At 41.1% G+C, this 13253-nt stretch overlaps 1 protein-coding gene across 5 annotated transcripts in view; it reads left to right on the top strand.

Annotated features, from left to right (window-relative positions):
* The window catches only part of ubr4 (ubiquitin protein ligase E3 component n-recognin 4), a 143035-nt gene that overhangs the window by 56823 nt on the left and 72959 nt on the right, over positions 1-13253 (top strand). For 3 of the 5 annotated variants that reach the window (XM_055659223.1, XM_055659222.1, XM_055659225.1), the window contains exons 45-51: positions 1190-1364; positions 4522-4723; positions 5552-5715; positions 7104-7320; positions 8347-8563; positions 11735-11767; positions 13109-13172. In XM_055659223.1, coding sequence (XP_055515198.1) covers positions 1190-1364; positions 4522-4723; positions 5552-5715; positions 7104-7320; positions 8347-8563; positions 11735-11767; positions 13109-13172 — 1072 coding nt within the window. The remainder of the gene's footprint in view (positions 1-1189; positions 1365-4521; positions 4724-5551; positions 5716-7103; positions 7321-8346; positions 8564-11734; positions 11768-13108; positions 13173-13253) is intronic. The other 2 variants (XM_055659227.1, XM_055659226.1) reach the window with 1 other exon arrangement.

The following is a 13253-nucleotide window of genomic DNA, read 5'->3' as shown; positions in this document are numbered from 1 at the left end:
GTTGAGAATAATTTGCCCTGGCCAGTTAACCGAGCAAGCTGTAGTGCTTGGGGTGTGGAACAAACTGAAAAATCTAGCAGAGACCCATGTGGTCACGGAGAAGGTACAAACTCCACGCACATAGCACCAGAGGTCAGGAGCTCTACTTGTAGTGTTGTTGCATCCTCCACCGCCACAATCTGCATCTAATATATCCATGTACATCTTCTCTACATTCATATTCAACTTTAAAGGCATTCATGACCATTGATGATAAATGCACCATTTTGAAGGCTTGGTGGTTGAACCTGAGTGTCTATTTATATCTCTACCCTCTAACTCCTGCTTCCCATCTTCTTTGTTTCCTTCTCCTCTCCTTCTCTCTTGCTTTCATTACTTCCCTCCTTTCCTGCAGACTTTGCTTCTCATTCTTTAAAGATGATATTAAATTGGAAAGCTCTTCTGTCACACTGTCACAAATGGCCTGCTCTCAAATAATTGATTTGATTTCACATCCTCTCCCAGCGTCTCTGTATCTTCTGAAGCTCTCATCCCTTCACACATTTCCACGCATGAGTCATCCAGCCGTGGCTCCTCAGTTGACGTCTTTCCTCCTGGCAGATCTCTTGCACACGCCCTTCACCTCCAGCCCTAGCCTCTTTACTGAAGAGCCATCAATTGAATTGAAAAATACAGCATAGAAAATGGTCCACCGAATCCATGTTGACCATCGATCACCCGTTCACACTATTTCTACATTATCCCACATTCGCATCCACCCCCTGCTCTCTTGGTGCAATTTACAAAGGCCAATTAACCCTCAAACTAGTACATCCTTTGGACGTGGGAGGAAACCAGAACACCTGTCGGAAACCCAAACGGTCACATGTAGAACATGCAAACTCCACACAGAGAGCATCCAAAGTCAGGATGGAACCCAAGTTACTGGCACTGTGTGGCAGTAGCTCTACCAGCTGTGCCATTGTCCCTTCCCTAATTTACTTTAATCCACTACTTTCCATGTGTAAATTGTTTCTTATTATGTTAGAATAATACAGCTTGAACGGGACCTTTGGCCCACAATGTGCCAAACATGATGCCGAGTTAAACTGATCTAATCTGCCTGTAGGGGTGTATCATGACTTCCTTACTCTTAGGTGCCGGTATGATTCACTTGTTCATATTTTTATTGCTTTATTTTCCTCTCTAGTTCCAATGGTGGTAGTGGGAAGACAGTTCCTGCCTTATGCCAGTGGTCAGAGGTGATGAACCATCCAGGTCTTGTTTGCTGTGTCCAACAAACCACCGGAATTCCACTGGTTATTATGGTTAAACCAGACACGTTCCTTATCCAGGAAATAAAAACCCTGCCTGCCAAAGCCAAGGTCAGTGACTGTCTCGCTGAAAATGTATCTGGTAGATAGTAATAAAATGGTTCAACGGTACTTTATTGTCCTATATACCTCAATGCAGTGAAATGCTTTGTTTTGCACAATTCTGTAAAAATCACACCTTACATAAGCATAATCATATATGTTCCACATTTTGTGACATCTTTTATGTTGGCAGTTAGAGTTGATGATATGCTGACGGTAGGAATGTAGTGAGTGCTTTCAATGGTCAAACGGCAGTGAAGGAAGGTCGTCAGCTTTCCTGTGCAGCTGAGCCACATTTGTAATGAAACATAGCAAACTCTCCAAAAAAGAATGAAATCGGGTTTTCAAATGAGTCATTTCCTATGCAGCAGCATGACATATGACTGCCCAAAATAATGAGGAAAAGGATGAATAACAAAGGACAGAAATACCAGGTGCTTGAGCAAACGACCAGTTTGTGGTTAAAATACATCCAAATGATTCCTATCGTTTCAGTGAAAAGCCTCCAACTAAAGTGTTAACTTGTCCTTTTAGTGCTTCCCAAAGGCTCTCTACATCAACGTAGTAGCCTCGCTGTGCAGAACAGCACTTTATGAGATTTAATCCAGGCTGAGAATACTTTAGGACGATTGAATTACAGAAGTGATCATCTGGCAGATGGCTGTGCATATATAATATCTCTTGCTGGGTATATGCCTGAATGTCAATGGAGACTGCATTACTTTGTGCATTTTCTGTGTTGAAGTTGGTTTTCAGTGAACCACACGGTCGCTTGCTGACAGCTTATCAGAGAGCAACTGCTAATAAGATGGTACACAAAACTGCTGGAGAAACTCAGCGGGTGCAGCAGCATCTATGGAGCGAAGGAAATAGGCAACGTTTCGGGCCGATGTTTCCGCCCAAAACATTGCCTATTTCCTTCGCTCCATAGATGCTGCTGCACCCGCTGAGTTTCTCCAGCATTTTTGTGTACCTTCGATATTCCAGCATCTGCAGTTCCTTCTTAAATGCTAATAAGATGGCGCCACTTCATGATAAATGATGTTTCAGCTGCTTTTCATTTTGCTATATATTCCTGTACCGTCCCTCTCAATTGTTCTTGCCATCTTCAAAGGCCAGCAAAACACGAAGAAAGATTGCCTCAAGCTGCTTGTTGGGATAGCTGAAGCCATTTTTTAAACGGAAGTCGTGTCTGACAAAGAGGAAGGGAGTTCAAGTTCAAGGGAACGCATGACGTGCTCCTGCTCTGTTTTTGTAGGGAGGTCCTACACACTGGCAAAGGCTTGTGTAATTGCTGTGATAAATGTGGGCAAGAACTCGTGTGCCTTACCCACAATAGCAGAATTAACAACTAGCGGAACTATGTCTGTAGCTTTACTGGCAACGTTTCTAAATATCCATCACATTCAGGAACATTTGTGAACTATTAAAAATGAATCAAACAATTAGAACCAATTAAAACATTTAAAAAAAAATGCTATGTAAGAAGTAGGTTTGAGGTGAGAGGGGAAAGATTTAATAAGAATCTGAGGAGCAACTTTTTCACACAGAGGGTGGTGTTGGATGGAACAAGCTGACGAGGAGGTTGTTGTGCTGGGAAATTGCCAACGGAGCTCATCTAGCAAATCTTGGACTTCAGGGTCCATTCTCAACCTCCTGGCACTGTGGAGGATAAAAACTGACTGATTGGCCCATTGTCTTTAATTCAAATTCATTTCTAATCCACCAATATTGTTGTAGACAGTCTGGGACTGAGCCGTTTTGTTTCTGCCATACTCAAGTACAAGAACTTTAAACCACAATATATGAAAGCTACAAAATATATACGTTTTCACCTCTAAAATTCCCTAGTTCCACCACTTGCTTTTGAAGCATTCAGCTTTACATTTGTTCTTTCTGGAATTGACTGTTTCAATATTCGCTGGCTGATGTCCCACTTTCTACCCTTGGTATACTTGAGGTCATCCAAAACTTAATTGATTTCTTTTCCAGTCTCGTTTGTCAATATGATCTGCATTTATCACTAGTTATACACCCCAGTCTTAAAATTGTAATTCTCATCTTTGGTATCCTCCATAGTCTGGCCCCTTCCTGCCTCTAATCTCTTTCCACTCAACAATTCTTGATATTTGTTTTCCAAATATCTCCTTTTAAATGTAGCTAAATTGACTTCATATTTGCTGATTGTGCCTCTAGCAGCAGAGGCACAAACTCTGGAATCCCTTTACCTTTCTTTCCATTTTGTTAATGCTTCTTTGACCATTAATGTTTGGTTAATTGTGCCGAAAGTATCACAGTTTTTGGCAGTTCTTTGGTGTACATTGGAATTTTTTTACCACATTAAAGGTATTACATAAATGTGCTATTGTTGATCATCCTGCACCTCCTCCATTGCCTTACATGATCCAATATAAAGGCTTCTGCTGATAAATGCACATATTATTGCAAAGATTGAGCAATGAACGATAAAAATTCCCGGTAGAGATAGTTTGGGTATTAAGAGAAATATTTATCTCCAAATTCCAAGCAATATATTGTGCGTCCAGAGCATTTTCTAATTTTACTTAAGATTTCCATTGTGTGAATTTTATTGTGATCACAAATACTTCCATTGAATTATTGTACCAGAAAACTGAAATAACTCAGCGGGTCAGACAGCATCTGTAGAGGAAATGGATAAGTGGCATTTGGGTCGGGAGTTGAGCTCAAGTCGGGAGCTCAAGTCGGGGGTCAAAAGCTGATTGTATATAACTGTAACAATCAGATATTCTAATATCTCTGCACTCTTTGGGGAAAGATGCGTAGTTACTGGAAATGTTCTGACAGCCTGCTAGTTTCAGCGCATGCCCTAAGGATACTTGATTATTTCCTTTAGAATGTAAACGGAAAAGCCTCAAATTTGGAAATGTGATTTGGAACCAAAAACGACAATTTATTATAAATGAAAGGCAACTTGCTCTCAGCGAGAGGGACAATATTGGTGATATGTCTGTTGAAAATTTCATTTGCAATCTCAAAATTATTTTTAGAATTCAAAATATCAAGAGAGGGGCAGTAAAGGTGAAACTGTTCAGATCTGCAAGTAAACAGAGACTTGGGAAAAAATATTTGAAAGACCGTTCCTTCCGCAATTTTGCATTCTTGTCCTCTTCCTTTCACATTCCAGATTCAGGATATGGTTGCTATTCGCCACACGGCCAGCAATGATCAACAAAGAACCACCATGATACTTCTATGTGAGGATGGCAGCCTGAGAATCTACATGGCAAACGTCGAGAACACATCATATTGGCTGCAGCCTTCCCTCCAGCCAAGCAGTGTCATCAGCATCCTGAAACCTGTTCGCAAGCGCAAAGCTGCAGCTGCCAGTAAGTCTTTACTCTCAGATCTAATCCCCTGTTCAAATAGAAGGGAACTTACACAATGATAAGTATGAGTGCAAAGATGGCAAGGGAAACGCCTGTGTAAATGATTGCACTGCCTACTCAAACTGAGGTTCTCACTTGTTCAAACCTTTCTGCTGGAAATGAGAACGATAATCTCCTTCACAGGGCTATTTTAGAAATTTAGGATTGCAGTTTCTTAGTTTAGTTTAGAGATACAGCATGGAAACAGGCTCTTCGGTCCATGACAATTATCGATCACCCGTTTACAAATTATCTTTGATCACCTTTGAGGAGTTAATCGCCCTTGCTTTCGTAGGCAGTACTGACGAAAAAGTCAGAAGAGGAAGAAAAAATTACCTGTTTTGATTGCCAGCTACGTACTTGGATAATCTCTGGAGAGACCTGTTGAAAGGCTAATGTGTTCATATGTAAATTTGCAATTTTACTATTAACATTCTATACTTCAAAGATCACCACAATAGTTTACAGTATAAATGTATCTTTGAGCTGAATGGATGGATGGTTGTAAAACTAGTGGATGGAAACATTTTTCACAGATATAAGTCACAAAAGAGAAATGTAATTTATTTCTCAACAAAACATTGAACAGTGCAGCACAGGAACAGGTCCTTCAGCCCACATTGTCTTTGCTGAACATGATGGCAAGATCAACTCATGTTCTGTGCCTGCTCATGATCCATGTCCCTAGATTCCCTGCATATCCAAAGCTTGAGTGTAAGTTGTTTATTGACGGCATCCTGCATCACTGGTTTATTACTGATGAGTTTCCTTTGCTGCCTTTGTTTACAGCTACACACACCTCTAGTCAGGTTACATTTCCAATTGATTTCTTTGAACACAACCAGCAGCTGACTGATGTTGAGTTTGGGGGCAATGACTTGCTGCAGGTGTACAACATGCAACAAATCAAACATCGGCTGAACTCCACCGGCATGTACGTGGCCAGCACCAAGGTACGTCCACCAGATGGCACCCACTGTCACTTTCTGAAGATGCCATTAGTTCTTCAATTTTAATGTGTTGATATCTTGTTCACTATTTAATTTTTCACAAAGAGATCAGAGGTGCAATCTCATTACATAGATGGCATTGAATATAACACAGTGCACCTCCACGTATAAAAATGAAAAGTGTGGGTGGTGAGTTCTGCAGTACATAGTCTGTGGCACCTTCTCAACTAGGGCCATCTTTTTGAAAAAGCTGCCCAACGAATCCAGCTGCTCTGCTCTTTCTCCACTCGTCTGCAGTCTCCATCTTCCTTTTCAAGAGACCATCCAATTCCCTATTGAAACTTCATACTTCAACTGCTCCAACATTTATCCAGAAAGCACACTTCAGATCACAACGGTGTACCTTTTTTGTTTTAAAAAAGCTCCTCCTCGCCACTGGTTCTGTTGTCAAGAGTCTTAATTCATTGTCTCCTGGTTACCAACTCTGTTGCCTGTGGATTGATTTCATTATTCACTTGATTTTTTTCATCAATATTTAGATGTTTTGAGGAGGAAGAAAAACTATTACTAACAAGGAAGATGGGGACTGCAGAGGGTAAACATTGTTGTGTAAATACATGGTTTCTGACAACAGTTGTTTATTGAATACATTTGATCATAAAATTGAAACTGCACAAGTCAAGTCAAGTTTATTTGTCACATACACATACGCAGTGAAATGAAAGTGGCAATGAAAGTGATTACAATAATCACACGTAACTAAAATGACCCTTTAAGTCTGCTTGGGTTCCTTATTCATTCAAAGGGGTGTTCATTATATCGGAGCAGATTTGGAGAATTATGACGGAATTCTGAGAGATCATACTTAGTTGCTGTACAAAAGAAAGTAGGAGCGGGAGCAGACGGCTTAAGCCTGCCCCTCCTTTACTTAAGATCATGGCTGCCTATGCTAACATTGACTTTTCTTCCAACTCAATTCCTCCCCCAGTCCTCCCCCAACTCAATTCTCAATCTTTGAAATACTTATCGATCTCCACCTTAACTATATCTAATGATCTGGCTTCTACCACTCTCGGGGGTCGGAGAATTTCAAAAATAATTTGTCTGTGCATTTCAGTTTTAAGTTGTCGCTATGTCCCTTATTCTCCCATTAGTGAACATATCTCAGCATCTACTCTGTTTAGCCCCCTTTGGATCTTACATTTATTTTAATGCTGTTAGAGTATTTTAAATATGTTGTTCGTGGTTGTGATAAAAGGGATTTGGTATGAATGCATATTTCCCTGCTGGTTGTCAGTCTATGCACAAGAGGAAGATAATCGGAAGATGATAAACATAAGTGTGTGGCTATATTCGTTTTGATTGATACTAATCTGTACATTACTTTGCAGCCAGGTGGATTCACAGTGGACGGTGTCAACAACAATGCCACCATGGTAATGACGGGGATGCGGATCCAAGTTGGGACTCAGGCGATTGAGAGGGCACCGTCCTATATCGAGATTTTTGGTCGCACAATGCAGCTGAACATGACGAGAGCTCGTTGGTTTGATTATCCATTCACACGTGAAGAGGCACTGCAGGCTGATAAGAAATTAACCATTTTTGGTAAGTGGGAACTAGTTGTAGATGTTGGAATCTTGAGCAAAGCACAAAGAGCTGGAGAAACTCAGCAGGTCAGGCGGCATCTGCGGAGCAAACTAACAGACAACATTTCCGGTTGGGCCCCATCTTCTGGGGAGAGATAGCTGGAAAGGAGAGGTGGAGGCGGGACAACATAGATACAGGTGAGGGTAGGGCTGTGATTGACAGATTGGTGGCGTAAATGACATGGGCTGGAGGTGAAAAGGAGACAAAGGGTGACAGATAAGGTGAGAGAAGAGTGAAATGTAAAGATATATATAGATCGTGGGGGGGGGGGGGGGGGGAGGGGAAGAGGGGGGGGGATAGAAAATAAACGAGGGACAGTGTACCAAAGGAAAAGAAGCAGGATTGCGGGTGGATGGGAGATAGTGGGAGAAATAGGTGCTTAATATTTCTATATTGGTACACAATATTTCTCTCCTTCCACTGGTAGGGTTTGGTGAGGGCTGCTTATTTTTAAGCTACCATCTTAACCTGTTATAGGTTTGATTAGCTCGGCCTATTTTTCTGATTTCTGATCTGAGTGATGTTAATCCTGCAAAAAATGTTTATTCCTTTTAGGAAGTAAGTCGATTTCCACATTCAGCTTCGAGCATTAATCGAGAGTAAGAGAAAATCATTTTTTGTTCGTAGAACATAGAAAAGTACAACAGAAGAACAGACTCTTTGGCCCGCAATATCCATGGCAAACATGGTACCGAGCCAACTAATCTCATCAATCTGCACATGATCCATATCCTTCCATTCTTTGCCCATGCGCCTATCCCAAAGCCTTTGAAACGCCACTGTTATATCTGCCTCCATCATCAACCCTGGCATCGAGTTCCAGATACCCACCACTGTGTGTAAACAAAATTCTGTCCCCACACATGTTCTTTAAACTTTATGCCTCAAAGATATGCCCTCTCATTTTTGGCAGTCCCACACTGAGTTCTTAAAGTGTCCATATCTTTTTGTAATCAATTATCTCCTTTTTTTTTACTCTTATAGTTGGTGCATCGGTAGATCCGGCTGGGGTTACAATGGTCGACTCAATAAAGATCTACGGGAAGACAAAGGAGCAATTTGGGTGGCCCGATGAGCCTCCAGAGGATTTCCCTTCAGCCTCTGTGAATAATGTCGTTGCTCCGAGTGTCAGCCAGAGTAACACCACGGGAGAAGTGGACTCAGTCACTCCATCCTCCACCAGTGGCTCTGTCCTTGAGAGGTAAGCATGAGCTGGACTCGGTGAAGTTATGTGAATTGCATACTGACGTCCAGCTCCTGATTGGTGATGAACAAATGTTGAACGGTGAACATACATTGACAGCATTTAATATAAGATTCTATGGGATAAATTCCAAAAATAGGTTTTCTTGCAGCAAATTGTAGACTCCAAATGGAGAGAACTTGGCAAGGCTGATTAAAACAAAATAAACATTCTCTAACGTGGGGAATGATTTTGTTCACCTTGACGCATTTGTTCTGTGATCAGAGTCGAGTGTTCTAGAATGCCTTTTTTGCTGAACCGTGTGTGGCTTTCATGCAGAAGCTTGTCATTACGGCATGATATCAGGCAGTGTCTTGAGCTTACAGTTCTGGCATTGAGTCGATTGATGCATTTTTATTGTTTCTGAAGATAGTGGGATTAGGAAGTAAAACCTAGCAACATGCTCTTTTCATCAGTCCTGCCCAAGAGCTCCTTTCTATTAAGCTGTGGCTGTCTGTATCTCTGCACGTTTCTGTCATCTCTGTCCATTTATGTTAATCTGATGCGCAGTTATGTGCTGATATTTTTGCATTAGACTGTTTTATTTCTCATGGCCATGCTCAGACGCTTCTTGCTGCCTCTTGCCTTTTGTAAAGTATTGCTAGTTTTTTTTATTTACACCCTCAACCAATTTATAAGTCCATCCCTACTGCCCTGCCTTTCTTTGCTACCTCTTCCAGTTTGGATCCTTCTCAATAAACCTCCAACTGTTTTCTCTGCCTTTCTTGGCTTCCTCTGAACTTCCGTTATTGCTTTCATAAAAACGGCAACTCTAACTGTCTCATACTTATAACCAATCAGCGTTCTCATCTAACTTCAACTCGCTCACTGTTCCACTAGCTGTATTCACCTCAAACCAACTAATTTTGGACAGATGAACAATAATTGCCCTTGTCTAGATTTCCTTCCAAAGTATCATCTGAGCAACTTTAAATCTTCAATGACCATCTCAACTGAAATAGTGTCAACTAATACCTTCAACAATATTGGCAACATCAGCCTTCCTCAAAGCTACATTCACTGTAATTAAAAATATGCAGTTGCTGGAAATCTATAAATTAAAACAATGTGCTAGAACTATTTGGTTAACCAGACAGCATCTGTGGGAAGAGAAATAAATTTAACTCTTAAGTCAACCATGCCTTTAAGCTATGGTGTTAGTCAACTTTTCATCTTGCAATCTCGGATTTTAAAACTCTTCTGCCTTTAGTGAATTCTGTACTATCCCATTCACCCATCTCTCCATTCATCACATGCATACAATGGCTTCCACAGTGTTTCTCGTCCTTACGTTTAAATCCTTGCACATCCTTTACCCGTCTTAACTCGGCAATCAATTGCATACTTCCCTCAAGTATATATTTCTTGTTTCTTTCTTCACTCACTCTCCATAGTGTATAGACATAGGCATTATCCTCATGTGTATAACTTCCCCAGATTGCTCCTCCACCCATTGCACAACATTCAGTCTGGGTGTCTTTGTAAACTAGATCAAAGCTTTGGAAACTCTGCACCAAATCTGCTCATCTATTACCCACTTATCCTTTTCATCTTCCCCAATGTCTTTTCCTTTTGGCTTAGTAGCCACATCTGAGGAGTTACATCTCTGAGTTACTGTCGTCATTTAGTAGGGCACTATTGATATATATTTGTTGCATTAATGAAAGAGAAAATCTACAGATATGGCGATATCTGTAGTTCAATAAAAAGCAGTTTTTTTACTATTCTAAAAATAGTGTTTTTTATTGAACTGAGGAACTTTATAATTCCTTAAAGCATTGATGCCAACTCAATCATATCTGTAGGTGCTTAAAGTAGTAGTAGTAGTAGTAGGTCCCTCTCGGTCATGACTGACCATGGGTGATGCATCCTGGTCAGATGCAAGCCTGGGCGATGTCATATGCAGGACATGCTGTTGCCCATGCAGCACGTCCCCCCTCTTCACGTCGCTGATCGATCCAAAGGAACAGCAGGGCCGTTACAGTTTGGCACCAGCGCAGTCGCAGGAGCTGCCAGAGCGAGGTTGTAGACAGCGACGAACTGCCATAGGGGCTCCGGATATTCGTGAGGTTTACTCCTGGAGCCTTTTCCATGACTGGATATGGCCACAAGGCAGTGTAGGTTTTAAATCAGATTTCCCTCTCCTAGATGGACTGCCTTCCCAGGCGGACGAGCCTCATCTGCCCGAGGCTCGTGGGGGCGGGAGCGTCTACCTTTCCGTGCAGGTCTATAGCACCAAGTAGATTTTGACATATTATATGCAAAAAGTCTGCACATTATTCTCCTAGCAAGATGTCAATTGCTGGGAGCTCATCTGAGGGCACTTCAGTTGGGGTTTGGAGATATGACCATCGTAGGAAGGTAGAATAGAGGAATGGGCAGAGAAAGCCAGAACGGTTTACTGGCAAGAATGTGTTTGGAATGTGACCATATCGATAAGATTTTTACATGACCACATTGGATAGAAATTTTAAATTACTTTCTCTCTTGGGGATGTGAGGATAATTTGACAGCTGAGTTGTTAGTGGTAAGCATGCCGTAACTTTAAATAAGCAATGTATTTCCTGAGTGTTTTGAGCCTGTATAATGTTACTTTGCACTGAATCGCAATGATTTTTTGCAGTTTGCAGCTGTTGTTCTGGATCAGGCTGGATTGCTACAGTTATAAATACCTCAATGTTTTCCCAACTGAAACCACCTGGTTTAACACCAGTCCTTTCTACTCAAAATGGAAACCCATTGTAGTTTTAAGTCTCCAGGGTGTTTCGCATTCTGAGAAATCTCCTGGGGTTTCACTACAAAACTGCAAAGTGTAAAAAGTGTATATGTTTGTGCAGAATGAATTAATTCCCAAACCTACAAACAATGAAATGAATGGGGAGGTGTTGGGATAACTGCAAAAGGAAATGGTCTCCATCTTGCATTTCATTTGTCTGTTGCATTTTGTGCTGTGTGCTGAAACAAAGTGTTTCATAGCAAACACTAGCATGACTCCATCAAAACCTCTGCTGTTTCTGCATGCTAGGCTCGTCATCTTTTCTTTCTGCTTTTTTCTAAAGTGTTATAAAGAATTGTGTTTACTTCATTTAAAGTTCTCATGTGGTGTTCTTTTCTGTTATTCCTTGAAAGTTGTGAAACTGAATCCCTAAACTCCTTAGACCGGTTAGTATCCCTTCTTTCTCTTTATGCTGTTCTCTTTTCTGATCATGTTGTCGTTTCTATAACATCAGACTAACTAAAGTGGCAGTAACAATGCAGATGTTTGATCCTTTGATTGTGAAGTGCTTTTCAAAGTAACATTGATTTAATCGTGTTCTTGGGTTCAATAAACCATTTCCATTCATGTCATGTGTTTATGGAATCAATGTCGGCATGGATAACTGCACATTGCTGGCTGGGTGAATCCTGTGGCTCTACCACTAAGTGGGATGTATCTAGTTTTTAGAGTTTGTTGTTTAGGTCTTTGATGATCTATTGACGGTGCTCTTTATATGACTTCACATGAAGTCTTTGGTTATTTTATGTTAATGATATGGACAATAATTTGGAAGAAATGTTCGATATTTTTTATAAGTGATGCCAAAAGAAATGGAAGGGCATATAATGGAAAACAACGTGATGAGGATTTGCAAAGATTTATGTTTATTACTTTATCAGAGTAAAACATGGGACATAAAGTTGATGTGGATAAGAATAAAATAGGTAAGCAAGGAATCAAATGAGAGAAAGAGTTCTAATTGAAGAATGAGGAGCATTCTCATTCGTTAAAATTGTCATCAGTAAATCTATCAGTTTTGTCTTTAGCTGCAGATAAAATCGGAAGTACGGTGAAGCACTGAGGTCTTCTGAACAACCTGTTGCTCTAAAGCTCATGGAGATAATCCATAGAAGTTTGCTCAGGGTTTTGATAGACTGGACAAATTAGTGCCAGAAAAGTCAAATTATTCTTTAAGGGTGGAAATACCATTTGACGTAAATGTTACACGGCTTTATTATGTTTGGAGACAAGGAACTGCAGATGCCGTAATCTTGAGCAAAGTACAAAGTGCTGGCAGAACTCACTGGGTCAAACATCATCTGTGAAGGTTGCGAAGACAAGTGGAACAGGTGAAGGGTACGAAACGCTGCCTGACCCATTGAGTTCCCTCTGAGTGTCTTATTATTAACCTGAGGAAAAGTCACCAAGGGCTGAAGTAACTCAGCAGGTCAGGCAGCACCTGCACCACAACATCACCTGTCCATTCCCTTCACAGATGCTGCCTGACCCGCTGAGTTCCTCCAGTATTTTGTGTTTTACTCAAGGTACTAGTATCTGCGATTCCTTGTCTCTCCATCTGTGGGGGGGAATGTAAAGGCAATGTTTTGGGCAGTGACAGTTCTTCAAAATGCTGCTTGTTGCTTGACATTGAATCAAGCACCTTTTTATAGTGTTATTAATGAACATGTCTTGTACCTCTCCCAACAATGCGGTCAGCGGGAAGTAATGCTCCCCTTTCTCCTCAGGCTCGTGGTGAGCTCCATGGAGGTTCTGGAAAGCTGCTTCGTCGTTGGGTGCTCAAACGAAAAGGTTAGCTACTTGCCTTAGTGATATAGGGGGAAGAAAGTGATTTAGACAATAGACAATAGGTGCAGGAGTAGGCCATTTGGC

The sequence above is a fragment of the Leucoraja erinacea genome, chromosome 30 (genome assembly GCF_028641065.1).
Source record: "Leucoraja erinacea ecotype New England chromosome 30, Leri_hhj_1, whole genome shotgun sequence".
Lineage (NCBI taxonomy): Eukaryota > Metazoa > Chordata > Chondrichthyes > Rajiformes > Rajidae > Leucoraja > Leucoraja erinaceus.
Note: the sequence above shows the minus strand (reverse complement) of the source record. Positions and strands in the feature narration are given on the sequence as shown.